General features: G+C 40.7%; 1 protein-coding gene across 1 annotated transcript; it reads right to left on the bottom strand.

The window, feature by feature from the left end:
• Window positions 1-398: 398 nt before the first annotated feature.
• efcab7 (EF-hand calcium binding domain 7) lies at window positions 399-15,598 on the bottom strand. Its single transcript, XM_031760193.2, has 13 exons — window positions 15,219-15,598; window positions 13,671-13,882; window positions 13,203-13,289; window positions 12,554-12,728; window positions 10,874-10,995; window positions 8,476-8,617; window positions 6,293-6,402; window positions 5,922-6,085; window positions 5,567-5,700; window positions 5,307-5,455; window positions 4,971-5,180; window positions 2,828-2,935; window positions 399-2,676 (listed from the first exon to the last, which is right to left on the bottom strand). The coding sequence occupies exons 1-13, from the start codon at window positions 15,346-15,348 to the stop codon at window positions 2,596-2,598; spliced, it is 1,824 nt and encodes a 607-aa protein (XP_031616053.1). The 5' UTR covers window positions 15,349-15,598; the 3' UTR covers window positions 399-2,595.
• Window positions 15,599-17,980: the final 2,382 nt, after the last annotated feature.

Here is a 17,980-nt window from a genome sequence, read left to right as displayed (position 1 = left end):
CTTCAGTGAACAGTAGATGGATCAACTGAAGGTTGATCATTTCTCTGGTGCTGTGTCTGGATTTTTTTTTTCCTGTTTCTTAAAAATATGACTTGCAGATACTGTTCATCTGCTGTAGTCGTTTTTTTTTTTAAGACTGACATTTCTTCTTTTGTCCTCCTCTTGCCCAATTTTCTTTAAGGTGATTGCACACCATGCTGAGATATTCCAAGTTTTCAGCTATTAAAAATGATATTGTTGGTGCATAAGTGCTATTTCAAGCCTGTCAAACAGTTTTAATTTGGGGATTTTTCATAGACTCAACAAAACAAAAATGGAACAAACTGGGTTTTTCCAACAAGCTGCTAGTTTTTTGCTGTGTTGTCTGTTATGTGCAGAACACCACACTGGGTCATCTCTTGGGTTAGGTACCTTTTTATACTTAAACTGTTCATGTCAGTGTTAACTGGCTTAACAAACAAACAAAAGTTCCTGTGAAAAATGATGACAAGCAGAAGAACTGGACTGAAAAAGCAGTCAATGTCCAAATAACAACTTTGAAAGACCTTCAGAAAGCCTGGAGAAATTTTTTGCTCAAGACCATTTTTGACAATTATAAGTAAGTGTTACTTCTTGAAAGCAAAATATAAAGAAATGAGTGGTAGCACAACACCTTCGCACAGTACTATATGCATATTTAATATGCATACTAACAGTTGCAGGAAAAAGTTTCAGACTATAACATTATAACATAAATCTGAACCCAATTAATTTAATTGAGAAAAACAAACCAATATTACAAGAAATATGAACTTCTGGGATTAGCAGTAAATATCAATGTGTGAGTGGGTTCCTCGTTTTAAACAACAGGGATCTGTTCTTCACAAGAAATGTTTCTGGAAGTGTATCAAGGGATGAACAAAATTATGTGAGGAAAAAGAATTCTTTAGCAATGGCTTTTGTAACAGTCTGATTAACAACATGTTAATCAGACTGTTACAAAAGCCATTGCTAAAGAGTTTGCAACCCACCAATCACACAGATTGCATGCAAGTGAAGGATTTCCATTATTGAAACTAGCAACACACAAAAAAGGAAACTAAATCTTTTGTAAAACGCACATAACGCACAAGTCGTTTGGCAAAGCCACTGTCCAACTGCAAGCAGCTGAATGACACCAAACCCCTATGTTGGGAAAAGAAGAGCAGACAGGAGCCTGAAACATTAAATACATCTCACATGTCATGTGACATTTAGTGAGCTGGCTCTACTGTTTCAGTAGAGAAAGTCAAAGGTCAAATAATGGCCTGAGAGATATAAATAGAAGGTCAACACAGTACGTGACTAGAAAGGCCAAGGGCAAATAAAGTTTAGACCTGAGTGCAATGCAAAGGAATGCATTTCACTGCCAACCCCCAAATCCCCAACCCCTCCATACCCTGTAATGAGTATGGATGAATAGCTGCACGGTTGTATAGTCTGCAAAGCTTGAATGAAAAGTTTAGGCACAATTCTTGGTTACATTCAACAAACATCCACAGCATTTAAACTGCTGCAGTTCAGTGTGAACAACTTCTAAGTGCATACTAGGATCAGTTTTTGTGTTCTTCACAATAGGAAATGAAAATCTGCTTTTCACAACTGTTATTTGAACTGCTATCTGTGCCTAAAATCATTCTGATTCTTTATAAATATTCTTGAACTGCAAGAATATGTAAGAAAATTAATGATTCCAGTGATAGCCATAATCAGCTAAACATGTACTTACAAGTGTCTCTAATTCCAGGAGACAGTGTCGGAGCCAGAATGGCATTCCTGTGTTTATGGAAAACTTGCTGATATTTCTCTAAGGTCAAATTCAATGAATCCTTGGCAGGAGTTTTCAATATGCTGTAAGAGATTTTTTTTCAAATAATTAGTATTGCTAATTTTCAAACACATTTAAGTTATGTGATCAGAAGGACTTTGTTCTTTTCCTTTAATTTTCTTATCTGTTCTGTTGAAACAAGATGGTAATGACATTCAGCAATATTAAACAGTAAAATCTACTGTTATATGACAAGAGTGATTAAAAAAAGAACACAAATTGTTGTCTTACCCTTAATAATGACATAACACTCTACTGTGACATGATAATATTGACATGATTTTGGAAATGTTAGAAATTAAACCCTTAATCTTCAATCCTTGATTCCATGTTTCACAGTAATAACAAAGTAACAAAGACAAATTCAACAGAGAGAAATAATAATGATAATAACAATAATAATAAAACAACAGAAGGAAAAAGAAAACAACTTAAAAACAGCAGGAAAATTGTTAACCATCTCCATTAAAACCAGACGTTACACAAAACTCATCGACTACCTACAAATTCAATATTACAGGCCAGGCAACAAGTCAGGCAGCTGAAATGATTTGGCGGTGATCCATTTCTCACAGTAAAAAAAAAAATACATATAATCATTAAAGCAGAGCTAGAACAACTTATGATAATTCACATTCATGATATAATGCCAGTGGATATAGAACAAATCGCTCTTTAGTGCCCATATTTAAAACCTTGATGAATACATTTTATCCAGAATATAAAGCGTTGTCCATTCAGGCTGGACTTTACATTCCGGGTAGTATGGACTCCACACAGCTGTAGATCCAGTCCTGTTTTTCATTGATGGGTAGGACATGTTGGCACACCTAAAGGAAAGCATCAATATCCTGCATCAAGCTTTTTACATGGAGTGAATGACTTAAATGTTAAAGTGTCTTTTTTCCCCCTAATAAAATAATAATGATTATTAATTCATTATAATATTAGCAAAGCAGCATTGTTACCATGCCTACTTACCATTTTGGCCCTGGCTGGCACTTCTACAGCAAACACGGTCATGCCTCTGCTACTGCAGCAGTTCCTGCTCTGCTCGTTGTTCACATGCACAGTCACTCTCTGGTTAGTCTGCAATCAAAGCAGTCAGTGTGCAACTGATTATTACACAGAATAGAAAGAAAAAAGAAAAAAAAATTAACATATACGTTCTCATGATAACCAGGTGCACTCTTATAAAGTAGCTCCTTTGCATCACTGGATCATTCTTTTAGAGCTGCTCTCGTTGCTATGAGAATGGACACTGCTGCTGCATAACAATTACAAATGAATGGTGCGTCTCTCAGGCGGTGGAAGGAATACTTCGAGGACCTCCTTAATCCCACTGACACGTCTTCCGAGGGGGAAGCAGAGTCTGGGGATGAGGGGAATGACCCGCCAATTTCCGGGGGCGAGGTCACTGAGGCAGTTAAACAACTCCTTGGTGGCAGAGCCCCTGGTGTTGATGAGGTCCGCCCCGAGTTCCTGAAGGCTCTGGACGTTGTAGGGCTGTCCTGGTTGACACGCCTCTACAATGTTGCGTGGAGATCAGGGCAGTACCCCTGGACTGGCAGACCGGGTGGTGGTCCCCATCTTTAAGAAGGGAGACCGGAGGTGTGTTCCAACTACAGGGGATCACACTCCTCAGCCTCCTGGGAAAGTCTATGCCAGGGTGTTGGAAAGGAGAGTTCGTCCGTTAGTCGAACCTCGGATACAGGAGGAACAATGCGGTTTTCGTCCTGGTCGCGGAACACTGGACCAGCTCTTTATCCTCTCAAGGATACTTGAGGGTGCATGGGAGTTTGCCCAACCAGTCTACATGTGTTTTGTGGACTTGGAGAAGGCATTCGACCGTGTCCCTCGGGTGTCCTGTGGGAGGTGTTGCGGGAGTATGGGGTGTCTGGCCCATTGCTACGGGCCATTCGATCCCTGTACAACCGTTGCAAGAGTTTGGTTCGCATTGCCGGCAATAAGTCGGACTCGTTCCCGGTGGGTGATGGGCTCCGCCAGGGCTGCCCTTTGTCACCGGTTCTGTTCATAATTTTTATGGACAGGATTTCTAGGCGCAGCCAAGTGGCGGAGGGCTTTCACTTCGGTGGCCTCAGAATCTCATCTCTGCTTTTTGCGGATGATGTGGTTCTGTTGGCTTCATCAGGTGAAGACCTCCAGCTCGCACTGGAACGGTTCGCAGCCGAGTGTGAAGCAGCGGGAATGAGGATCAGCACCTCCAAATCTGAGGCCATGGTTCTCAGCCGAAAAGGGTGGAGTGCCCACTCCGGTCGGGGATGAGTTCCTGCCCCAAGTGGAGGAGTTCAAGTATCTCGGGGTCTTGTTCGCGAGTGATGGGAGAAGGGAGCCGGAGATCGACAGACGGATTGGTGCTGCGGCTGCAGTGATGCGGACGCTGCACCGGTCCGTCGTGGTGAAGAGGGAGCTGAGTGTAAAAGCGAAGCTCTCAATTTACCGGTCGATCTACGTCCCTACCTCACCTATGGCCACGAGCTGTGGGTAGTGACCGAAAGAACGAGATCGCGGATACAAGCGGCAGAAATGAGCTTCCTCCGAAGGGTGGCTGGCCTCTCCCTTAGAGATAGGGTGAGAAGTTCGGCCATCCGGGAGGGGCTCAGAGTAGAGCCGCTGCTCCTCCACGTCGAAAGGAGCCAGTTGAGGTGGTTCGGGCATCTGACAAGGATGCCTCCTGGGCGCCTCCTGGGTGAGGTGTTCCGGGCATGTCCCACCGGGAGGAGGCCCCGGGGCAGACCCAGGACACGCTGGAGAGATTATATCTCGGCTGGCCTGGGAACGCCTTGGTGTTCCCCGGATAAGCTGGAGGAGGTGGCTGGGGAGAGGGAGGTCTGGGCTTCTCTGCTTAGGCTGCTGCCCCCGCGACCCGGCCTCGGATAAAGCGGATGAAGATGGATGGATGGATGGATGGATGGATGGTGCGTCTCTATAGGTGTAGCAGTTGACTGTATTAAGACAGTAAGGTTTGGGTAGTGCTATCCGAGGCAGATGTACGGCACATACAAGTATCAATCACGCCGATGCTCTAAACAAACACCATTTTTATTTAAGGGATTATCTTTGACATTCTTATGATTCCTCCTACACAAATTTTGTATTCTACCTTGTTGGTAATGAGGGAGGAAATCCTGTGCTCCCCTTTGTAGGTGTAGATGAACACATTGTCATGTCCCCTCAGTGCTTTGGCCCCTGTTCTAGCTGTGATGGACTTCTGGAGCGCCTGGTTCAGAAGCTTAGGCCCTGAATCCATGCTGAGGGGCTGGATGGATGGCTGAGTGCTTTCACAGTGTACGTCTATCTGGAATGGACAGGCCTGGTGGAGCAGGAGGGAGGGTTTATGTAGTAAGTAGTCATGATGTGTGCCTAATATCAGGCTATTGCATGTATACCGAGGTTGTGTGTTTATGTATTCTGATTAAAACCATATATGCAAACCCACCTCTACTAGCTCCAGCATACGGTTGTAACCCATAGCTTCCAGCGTGACCCACAGGTCTGCAGGGTCTCCATCTTTCTCAGTGGCCTCCATCAGGTTCAGCTCCATGAATCCCTGTCTTGTCAGCTGGTTCTTTCTCATATCAAAGTTTTCTGTTTCCACAAGGAGGTAGAAGACAGCTTTAATATCACTGTAATATCACTATAATACTGTAATAGTGCCTTCTCCTCCAATTAATTTCATATTAGTTTAATAATTTTTACCTTTGCAGACAGCCCAGGCTTCCTTGTCACACTTCTCTCCGCTGGTCCTGAGCTCAAATAAATTGTACTCCTCCAGGCTGAGCAAACCATTGCCGTCCAGATCTATAATCTCAAAAATGTCAGACAGCACCTCCCTGTGGCAGAAACAGAGCAACACAGAAATATCAGCAGGACTGCAGGCAGCCAACTTCAACTCTTTCAGATATCCTCACCCGTGTAATTCATGTCCTGTGAGAAGAACAGAGGTAGCAAAGCAGTGCATACTTTTATCACACTGAGCTTTATAAACACTTTATAGATTAATAAACACTGAAATTCTCACCAGTCAAACACTGTAAAACTGAGGCAGCCTCACCTGAACTCCCTGGTCAGGTCTAGTTCTTCTGTGTCAGTCCTGTAGACCAACTCCACGGGTTTACTAGAAGGGCTCTTTTTGCTCCTTTTCTTTAACCTGCAGCCACTGGTGAAGGGAAGCAGGTGGTATGTCCCGGCATTCAGTTCCCCTTTCCAAATATACTTCTACAGAGATTGAAAAAAAAGAGGTGGCACAGTAAACAAACAACACCAAAAATATTCTAGAATACAATATTATCACATTTCAGCTTCAGAAATGATTTCAGCTTTTATAATCACAGTTCACTGTGGATCTGGGTCTGCCTTTTATATCAATTAAGTCCCAATGGCACTGATTTAATAATACTGACCTGTTAACACACCCAAACTTACTTCTTTGTCTTTTGACTCAGTGAAACACACTAAATTTGTGTCTTCTTTAGTTTCACCAGCTGACATGACAAAAAGTGCTGTGTCCACTGTCATCCATGCTGAGGACTTGTCTGAAAATTAGAGCAAAACCACATAAATGCATAACGATTTTACACAGGATTTTAACATTTTAGCTCTATAGACTTTTTAATTCAGCACAGATTTTTACCCTACAAGCAATAAGCGAGGGATCAAAGAAGATCGACTTACCCAAGATTGTACAATTAGAAAAAAAGTTGACAAAATGAAAAAGGACCGATGAGATTTTACATTCTGTGAAGACTTTCTACAACCCACATTAATCCAGTCAGTGCTACTGATTGAGCCAAAACAAATAAACTGATGTGCGCCCTCATCATTAATGATCTTCCACTGAGCTGAAATTCAGTCTGACCTGATGCTATACGATGTAACAGATTGTTAAACAGCAAAAAGGAAAGTTAATCTTCTTTGTGATTTCTATTGAAATCTAATGGGAAAAATACTTTATGTTACAGCATCACAGGGAACATCTAAAACCATTCAGCTAAAACAGTGGTTTTAGCTGTTCAAACACTGTTCAATAATGTACACCCCCTTTGAAATGTTTCTTCACCCAGTTAAAGTCCTCTGAAAAATAAAGTACAACCTCTTTCAGTCCTAAGCTTTTATATATCAGGATAATAACAAATAATCTCATCAGCAGGTCTTAAAATGAGGTAAATACAACCTCAGATGAACTACAAAACATGACATATTACATTATGTTGTTATTCCCAGAAGGCAGAAGGTTCTGCACCATCCGGGCAAGTACAGAGAGACTCAAGAGGAGCTTCTATCCCCAAGCCATCCGGGCCCTAAACCATAACATGCCTGCCCTCCTGAATCTGCATTACTCCAAAATACCATTGGGGTATTCTAGTGAGAGATTAAATATGGCCCTGTCGCTTTCTTATAGTAATATACGAAACCCCAACTCAAAAGAAAAGAGAGATGGGACACTATGCAAAATCTAAATGGAAACAGAATGCAATGATTTGTAAATCCCATAAACCTACATTTTATTCACAGTAGAAATGTTTAAAGTGACAAAATGTACCATTTTAAGAAAATTTTAATTTGATGGCAGCAGCAAGTCTCAAAACAGTTGAGACAGAGGAACAAAAGGCTAGAGAAGTAACCGGTCCAAAGCCGGAGGAAAGACTAATTAGGTTAACTGACAACAGGCCAGTAATATGACTGGGTATAAAAACAGCATCTTAGAGAGTTTCTCAGAAATAAAGATGGGCAAAAGTTCATCTGCAAAACAGTACGTCTACAAATAGTAGATGAATTTCAGGATAATGTTCCTCAACATAAAATTGAAATGGTTTTGAATATCTCATCAACTGCCTTTCATAATATCATCAAAAGATTAAGAGAATCTGGAGAAAGGTCAAAGATCAGCATTCGATGTCTGTGAACTTCAGGCCCTCAAGTGGCACTGCATTAAAACATTCTGGTGTGGAAATCAGGAACCGTTTCAGAAATCACTGTGAACATAGTTCACTGTGCCATCTGCAAATGCAGGTTAAACTGGCACCATCAATGCTGAAAAGCAGATTTTAGAGCAACACATGCGCCCATCCTGACAACATCTTTTTCAGAGAAAGCGTTGCATATTCCAGCAACACAATGGTAAACTACATACTGCTTCTATTACAACAGCACGGCTTCACAGTAGAAGAGCCCGGGTGCAGAACTGGCCTGTCTGCAGTCCAGACTTTTCACCAAGTGAAAGCATTTGGGGCATCATGAAAGGAAAAAATATTTCTACAAAAAGACTCAGGACTGTTGCACAGCTAGAATCTTAAATCGGAGAAGATGGGACAACATCCTCTCCTAAAAGTCCAGCAGCTGCTCTGCTCACTTCCCAAATGTTTACAGATTGTTGTTAAAAGAAGAGGTGATGCTACACAGCGGTAAACAGATCCCTGCTCCAGGTTTTTGAGATCAAATTCAAAATGAGCCAATATTTTCTATAAAAAAGATACATTTCCTCAGTTTAAACATTTGTTATGTTTTCTATGTTCTATTGTAAACAGAAAATGGGTTTCTGAGATTAACAAATCACTGTTTTTATTCATATTTTACAACCACTTTAGAACTGCGGTTTAAGTACCAACCAGGTCTGTGGCTGAGGCCGAGTGGTTGGATGGTTAGGTAGACGGTTGTCGTGTGGGGGATGTGGAGCTGGTACTGCAGAGCGCTGATACTCCCGTCGTCTTCCAAAAAGAAGCAGCCTTTCATAAAACTGTGATGCCAACCCTAGAAAAATGGAAAATATTCCTGTCCCGACTCAGCATCCATACACATTAATATAATATCGAGGAAACAGTGAGGAATGACAGTTGTTACAGTTGCATAAATACTATGTGTACAGTTTTCCTTAGTTACTTGTATGCTATTAAGTTTTACTATGTGTGACCCCATCTTAGATCTCAACACAATCTGTACACAGTTTTCCTGTTTGACAACAAAACACATTTATTCATTCAGCAGAAACCAAAACTAATCTGCAGTTCCTGTTTAACAGGAAGACTGATCTCGTGATAGGGACAAAGTGAATAAAGCAGTCAGTCATAACAGTTAAGCAGCTCGCTTGATTAACAGAAAGTGCCATTGAGATAATTACCACTCCAATCTTCACGGGGGCATATCCATTATTACCCAGCTAATGTCAGCTCGGCAGCATGAAAACACACGTTATACACGCGCTGATCCAGAGGAGGGCAGCAGAGTCCCACTGCCTTTCTGCCACAGCCTGAACTAAATCTTCCTCTAGGACTTGATATGGCAAATTGCAGTCCATTTAACTTTGATAAATACAGACTTTTCAATCTTGGGCCAGCGGTCATTCAAAACTATCAAGAGGCTACTTTGGCAAAATTTATGAATCCTAATATTTCTCTCCTTTTGAAATCCTGTTGTTCTTATTTCTGGCAGCACAACCGAAATGAGGTCATAATTTGAAATTGAACAGGAACATCAGCGCGAGGAAGTTTTCATTCCACTCATTGGAGACACATTAAATGAAAACACAGTTGGTGTGGACACACGGTAAGAGGGCATTGAGGGCCAACCGCGTCTGGAATAGGCTATATATCCTTTTAGTGGACAAATAAATCACCAAGTTAAACAAAGAAAGTACCATAAAGACGGAGCATGTCACTCCTTTAGAGAAAAGCTATTTTCTCAAAGTATTTATCTTGGGCTGAGAGGCATAAAAGATCAAACCATAACACTTCAGAGGTTTGTCCAGACAATATTAAATGAGGGGAAATGCCACAGGCTCCCATCCACTGCTTAAAGACATCAGAATTAATGCCCCCATAGAGAGAGGGTCAGCCTGCAGACTAATACAGGCGCTGTCACCTGCTCCGGCCACAGGTCTGATTTACTGTTCCACACAGGGTCACAGGACACTGAACCAGCCACACACACACACACACACACACACACACACACACACACACACACACACACACACACACACACACACACACACACACACACACACTTAAACTGCAGCCTTCTTATTTTGTTACACTTGTAATCTGTACATAAACACAAACACTCAGAATAAGTAAGAATAATCCTTACTGGCTGGGTTTCTTTTCATGAAGACATATTTGCATCCCACACACACACACACACACACACACACACACACACAGTTACAAAAACACATCCTACCCTCCACCCACCACCTCCCAGTCATCAGCCTGTGGCAATATAAAAGCCAATATGGCGAGCAGAACTTCCCCTCAGAGGTAATCTCTGGACAACCATCTTTTACCTCGAGGTTGTCTGGCCCTTTCCAATCTCAACACCGCGCTCGTACCTGAGAGATGGAGCAGGGGGTTGTTCGTTTTATTTATTTATTTACTCCCCACCCCCACCACCCCTTTTGCTGTAAAGCAAACCAGCTGAGGTTAAGCCAGAAAGAGTGAAAACAAAGAGTGTGAGATCAATACAGTGTATATCTGTCTGCCCTGGGCTAAATTCGCCCATCAAAAATACTGCATGACACCAGGCAACGCTGTAGAGCTTCTTATAATGGGGTCCCTCGCACAAGGACCCCACATACTTAAGATTTCCAGTTTGGTCTGTGATTCAAACTTAATATCTATAGATGATTTAGAGTTTATGCATTAATGTTAAATTTCTCATTAAATTAAGTTTTCTCTAATCAAATGCTGGTAAAAATGTTACCCAAAAAAAAAAAGCTCAGGTTTGATCCTAGAAGAGTCATGATTTTATTTAGTATATGAATGTGGTTTTAAAACAGTGATTTCAATGGATGAACTCTTATTTAAAGCACAAACTGATTGATGATGACTTTCATTATCACTTAATTATTTCATTTGGTTAAATTAAACACAAATGTACACTCTTCTCTGGTTCCAAGTGTACAAGCCAGTGTAATAGACTGAGAGGCTCTGGGAAGAACTGACAGGTTAACCAATAATGAAGTTATTCATTAGATGTAGCTATGAAGTCAAAACGACTGAAGGGGGTTACCTGTAAACCTGAAGGCTCTGGGAATTTGTTGGCTTTAGTGCTGCTGGATGTCATCGTGATTGAGCTTGACAGAGACGAACGTCTGCTGCGAGCTGAAGAAGGCCGGGAGGATGATCGGTTGTCTGCAACACACACACGCAGGCCAGACACGTGAAAATTCTCATGGACAAACACACACACACAAAAAGCATCTTTTACTGACAAATAAATTAAGCACAGCCCGTGCCTTCCCTAATTCTTATTCAAAATCTATTTCCAAGTTCAAGCAAACATAGCTACCTTGCATTTGGCTTCTGAGAAAGTGTGATCTGAGTTCAAGCTTAGTTGAATTAATTAAAGAACCATTTGAAAGCACAAGTGGTGTAATGGGTCCTTTTCAAATCTATTTCTCTCGCAACTTTTTTTTTTTCCTCGAAGACTAATTGAAGCTCGAAAATGTCAATTCGCTAATGAGTGGTCTGATTGTTTCGAAGTCTGGGAAATCGAGATGCGAAGGACGACGGGCTTATGAGCAAATTACCGTAGCAAAGAAATAAACAGACCCACTGTCATGGTGTTTGTCACAGATCTATTTTGCTGGGACTATTTTAGGAGCTCTAAAGATGCACTAAAACGTAACCCCCCCCAACAAAAGCTTCCATGCGAGTTCATATTGAATGTTGGGGTAGTTTTTTCTTCAGCAGAGTGAACAGATAATCATCTCTCAGCAGTTCTTGGTAAAGAGAAAAAAAATATGCCAAAATGACCCATGTCTGATATGGTTAAAATGTATATCTTGGGGCAGTTCTGGTTTCTACTGACAAATCTAAGACCAAATGAGCAGTCCAAATTGTTTTCGAGCTGGAAGAATAACCCATTCAACATGTGCGATCACGTAGCATCTTGTGTCAGAGCCTTGTTAAAATGTAACGCGTATAAATCAATACATGGGAGAGGCGCAATAATGTGATAATCCCGACTACTATCTGGAAGCTCATTTGTTTTTGCAGCAGTGGTGGACTGGGCCTCCTCTCTAATCCCTCATCATCTCCCCAGTGAGAAGTGGTGGAATCCTCCAAATCAATAACATGAACATGGACTGACCACTTAAATCAACCCCATCTATCTTCCCACTGTGAGCCTGTCCTTGGCTCGCTCATCCTGGACCTCGGTTCTTTTCAACACAGTGCTTCCAAAGTGAAAAAGTGAGCGTTTTACATCCACTTAATAAAAAAAAAAGTGGCTGGAGAAGCACACATTTCTCATGTTTGTAAGAAATAGTAGTTTAGCAAGTTGGCAATTACCAACTTCGAAAAAAAGAAAAGAAAATAATCATGTAGGATTTCAAAAGTGATTGAACGCCTCGAGTTTTCCTCAGAGTTGACAGAGCCAATGTCAATCTCTTAATGGCGGAAATGATTACTCAAATCAAAACACTTTACAGTCTCCTCCCTCCAAACAGGCCACCCTAATTGTGTGGCTATTATGATGTATGGACTGTCTTAATGAGGTGATTTGTCATGGAGTGAGTGAAAAATCGATCAATAACAAAGCAAATGGGAAATCTGTGTGTATGGGTGTGCATCCAAATATGGGAATTTTGCACAAAACTGTTGTATAGTTGTTGTGGTTTTTTTTTTAAACCCAAATTTTTACATCCCCATTTTCTTTTAGCTCACTCTAGAAGGTCGAATCCTGCACCTTTCTTTGGTGTTGTGTCTGAGTCCACTCGCTGAGTTGCTGATGACACGGAGGTCTTTGGCGGGCTGTATGATTGACTGCCAAAGTTCAGTCTCTTCAGCTTGGCATCAGCCTCAAGTCTCTCCAAAGCAGCTGTTTGACACTGCTCTACTGTAGACGCAAACAATCTGCAGAACTGACAGCAGCAGGAAAGCAAGAGTAAGAGGATGATGCATGAGCGATACTTTGAAGCAACAAGCAGTGGCACAAATGTTTACAGTCTGGTGTTAGGCAGTGTTAAGAATGAATAGAAGACGTATTAAATAAAACACAAATGTGGAAAAAACATGAGAAAGAATTAGAATTTTGTGTTACTCATTAATGTTCTGAGTAAATGACATATTAAGATATAGCGTATCCATAACTCTGTTGCAATGAAACAGATTCAAAAGTCCAATGTAAGCAAGCAATAACAATAATGATGGAAGACTGAAAATTCAGTATAAACCTGATAATTTCAATGTTTGTTAAAGGCTTCACGACTGCACCGCGCAGTATGTGTGTACAATATGTGATACAGGAAACAGGGACAAGGGCTTTTAAGGTAAGCTGTATATAAAGTATAATTACATAAAAATCAGCAAAAGTCATTTCATATGTCTACACTTACTTCTGCATAGTGCAGTTTGCCATCCTTGTTGATGTCAGCCAGTGAGAAGATAGCATTCACCTCCTCTTTCGTCATTTTCTCTCCTCTCTAGAAGAGCAAGCAAATATGCTTCAGTTGTGTTGCCATGTGATTGGCCAGTAAGATATCTGAGGTAATGAGTAGCTGAACAGTTGTACCTAATGTCTTGATGCATCCTCAACCATCCGTGTAAGTAAATCCCAAAAGGTTGATTCTGTTCAGTCTAAAGAAGTCACTTGGATGAGTGACGAAACATTTCTCCCACTGAAAACGCTACTTCCAGATGAACAGAATCAACCTTTTGGGAGTTGTACCTAATGAAGTGGCCAGTTAGCTCAATAATGACATCTATAACAAACTTATATAACCATATACCATACCATATTCACTTTATATAACTAAAGTATAACCACTTGATGAAAATCTAATCCAAAGTGTTAGGCTACTCACAGTGATTAAGGCCTTCTCCAGTTCACTGTGTGTGATGTAGCCATCACCGTTCACATCCATCTTTTTAAAAACCCTCATCAGCTCACTTTCCTCAGTTTTCTCCTCGTGCTTGAGAATCTCACAAAAGTCATCAAAGTTCAGCTTAGATGTTGTAGCAGTCCAGTATTTATTAAGAGTGGCATGGGATGGATTTCTACCAGCCTGTTGAAGAACTAAATGGAGGAATAGGAAACAAATGTTTAAATAAATAAATGAAAAAAACAAAAACAAGAAAACCCAATATCCACATTGTTCTGATGGTGCTCAATCATCTGGGTAAAGAAAATCGTTCAGATGAACAGAATCGAGAATATTTTACAGTGAGACATGCAACCTTTTACCTCAAAAAATTTGATGCCGACTCAACTTCAATAGAAATTATAATTAATTAAAAAAAAAAGAAAAGAAAAGAAAGAAATTCTAATTAAATTCAACACTTAAGGTGAAGTTTCTTTTCAAATTTGGCCATCCCTCCAAATACGATGAGCAGATGTCCTTCTTTAAGTGGAAATGCCGCAGCATTTCTGTTCCCTGACCCCCTGTCCCACATTTTATCTACAGGACATGCGCTTTTCTCCATACTCGATTTTACCAAATGCACATGAGAGGGAGGGATGTTTTTTTTTGGTTTTTTTTATATATAGTCAGAAGGTTACCCAGTATAATGCCATACTCATCAAAGAGTTACAAGTTTCAACTCACCAAAAAAAAAAAAAAAAAATCACAGCCTTGGATGAATTTTCAGTTTGAACAGAGGGGGGAAATATGGTGTGAAGTCACAGAGTATATGTGTGCCATAATTGGCAATTATTGCTAAAAACTGGGCAGCACGGTGCCACAGTGGTTAGCACCTGAGTTCACTTCCACCATCAGGCCAGGGTCTTTCTGTGTGGTGTTTGCATGATCTCCTGTTGTTTGCATGGGATTTCTTCGGGTACTCCGGCTTCCTCCCACAGTCCAAAGACATGCAGTACCCTGCCTCTCGCCCTAAGACAGCTGAGATAGGCTCCAGCCCCCCATCCCCCGCGACGGAAGAGAATGGATATAATTGCTAAAATTGGTCTAAAAAAATAAGTGTGCCAGTTTATAGATGCTTCCCTAATAAAATATTAGATTGTATATAAAGACTGTCGAATGAGGCCATAAGAGCAAATTTAAACTTTTACTTCAGAGAACTGCAAACATAATTGGGCTTTACATGGCAAATGCCAATCCTGTATTTTTATCTTTAATTTAGAGATGAAAAACCTCCCGTCATTGTTAATGTTTGCCCCACATTTAGGTTGTTGGGATCTGGTCACCCTGGTCTCAGAGTTTGGGGGAAATTCCCATTTTCTACTTTCAATCATTTCTCTACATAGTATATGTATAGAACGCAGATAAAAGTCGCCCATTATAGTTAAACTCACCGATAAATACTTGTTACTTACTACACATCACAATCACAATGAACTGGTTACAAAGGTTTATTTGTTGCTAGCGAACAATCAGTGCGTTGTCATTGCTTACCACGGCATAAGTGCTGTTTCGAAGTGATATTTGTCAAACTAGATCTGAACACAGCCAGGTACGCGGCTCTGCACTGCATGTAGAAAGCCTCATCCTCTTCAGAAGGACGGGGTGACTCCTGAAAAGACATCTTTCGAAGAACAGCTCGACCTGCTTACCCTTAGCTAAGTCTCGCCAGCTTAGAAAAAACGGTAGCCGGATATGGCAGCTTTTACCTCATTATCAAGCTGTGACCATCATGTTTAACCAGCTAAATGCATTGTATTGAATCGGACTACAATGAAACAATGACATTTATCCTCACACATCATCACTGGTACATCTAGGCTGTTGCTATGTAAACAAAAAAATCCAACGGTACGCATGAAAACGGACACGGAAGAAACACGCGTTAAACGTTCCGGTTGCTTTTAAAACGGACGTGAAACGGTGCTTGACCTGCCGAGGTGATTAAAAACAATGTATATAATTAAAAACATCGCATTTAAAACGTTGTTTGACTCTTTGTTTTTAAGTAAATGTATTTTAGGAAGTTCGTATATAGCAAAACATAAAAACTACAAATGCGATCGCATAGTAAGCTGTTCCTGAAGGCTTTAAACTTGAAAAGAAAAAAAAAGAAGCTCAAGTATTCTTCAGTGAAAATTTCGTAGCTCTTTATTACTTTAGGTCGTTCATTTATGATTTTTTTTCATATCATCTATGTTAACATGAAAGAATATGTACATAACAACAATTCAGGCTGTGAACACTCATTAAAGTCATTAGTATCACCTGTTTAAGTAACTGTGGGCAATGCAGCCCTACATGAACTACTACAATAGTTTTTTGCTGCATTATAGTTAACTTAAGTTGCAACAAGTTTTAAAAAACACAAAGATAGTTTAGAGGTTTTAAACATACTTGTAATTTATATTCACACTTTTCACAAGACCTTTTCACATATATAGAAGTTCTTAAAGGTTTGCTGATAATGTATTCACAGCTACAGGACAAAGACATCATTTTGTAGTTTTGCCTTTATACACCACTACAGTGGAATTTAAATCAGGCAATCATTTTTAAACACAGTCCCCCGTTCTCAGAGGTCAAATAAGTGGACAAACAATCATAATTTTAAATATAAGTATTCTTTTCAATACTTAAATGAAAATTCTTTCCTCTCAGTGAGTACCTGAAGTTTAGACATCACCAGAGAGTCAGCATTCTTCATTTGCTCCTTTTTAGTGGGAGTCTCTGCATTCATTTTCGTAAACTGACAATTTACAGTGTACAATTGAAAAGTTGCTCTGTTAGCTTGGTGAATACTTCCGGCAGCAAAAACCCAAGAAAGAGGAGCCATCGTGGAAGGACAGGCCCCAGCACGGTATGTACCTCTGGCAGATAGAGGAGGTGGTTGACATGCAGAAATCCTACCATCCTACCAGTGGCTGGACTGAAAGACAGGATAGAAATAAGCTTTAAATACAAGATCCATAGAGACAGGGGTCTACCACTCCAGGCAAGACCCCAGGTGCAGACTGTGTAAAGATCCCCCTGAGACAACCCAGCACATAACAGCAGGGTGCAAGATGCTAAGAGGCAGGGGAAACATGGAATGCTATAACCAAGTGGCTGGCATCGTATACAGACACATCTGTGCCGAATATGGACTGGAAGTCCCGAGGTCAAAATGGGAGACGCCCTCTAGGGTCGTCGAGAATGACTGAGCTAAGATCCTGTGGGACTTCCAGATACAGGTGGACAAAATGGTGATGGCCAACCAACCGGACATAGTGGTGGTGGACAAGCAGAGGAAAATGATTGTAGTGATAGACATAGCTTTACCGAATTACAGCAACATCAGGAAGGAGGAATAAGAGAAGTTGGAGAAGTACCAAGGGCTAAGAGACGAGCTTGAGAAGATGTAGAGAATGATGGTAACAGTGGGTGGTCCCAGTGGTAATCTGGGCGCCATGTGCAGTGACTCCCAAGCTAGGCGAGTGGCTCCAGCAGATCCCAGGAACAACATCTGAGATCTCTGTCTAGAAGAGCGCAGTCCTAGGAACAGCTAAAATACTGCGCAGGACCCTCAAGCTCCCAGGCCTCTGGTAGAGGACACAAGCTTGAAGGATAGACCTGCCGCAGGGGCGAGAAGAGAATTTTTTAAAAAAAATTCAATATATATTCAATATCTTATTTAATTGCCTTGAGAAATTCTTTGGATGCTTTTGCAATAGTATTTGTGTCATTACCCATTTGCACTGTGAAGCACTGTCTGATCAGTTTTGGAGTTTCAAGCAGACAAGCAGATTCATGGCCAAGTGAGACCTGTTTTCTTGTTATTTTATGACAAATGGGGCATGTATAATATCTGTAGCTCATTTCAAATACAGATAGCTTTTCATATTCATTTTAAATATGATGCTGAATATGAAGAGATGCCAATGAGGAAGCCCATCATTAAACTGCAAAAACAAACAGGGTAGAAAAGAAAGAGTTCATGATCTGAAGCATACCACATCAATTCAATTCAATTCAATTCAATTCAATTCAATTCAATTCAATTCAATTCAATTCAATTCAATTCAATTCAATTCAATTTTATTCAATTCAATTTTATTCAATTCAATTCAATTCAATTCAATTCAATTCAATTCAATTCAATTCAATTTTATTTATATAGCGCCAAATCACAACAAAAGTCGCCTCAAGGCGCTTTATATTGTACAATAGATCGCACAATAATAAATACAGAGAAAACCCAACAATCATATGACCCC

This window comes from Oreochromis aureus, linkage group 17, assembly GCF_013358895.1.
Source record: "Oreochromis aureus strain Israel breed Guangdong linkage group 17, ZZ_aureus, whole genome shotgun sequence".
NCBI lineage: Eukaryota > Metazoa > Chordata > Actinopteri > Cichliformes > Cichlidae > Oreochromis > Oreochromis aureus.
The sequence above is the reverse complement of the archived record's forward strand: the minus strand, read 5'-3'. Positions and strand labels throughout refer to the sequence as shown.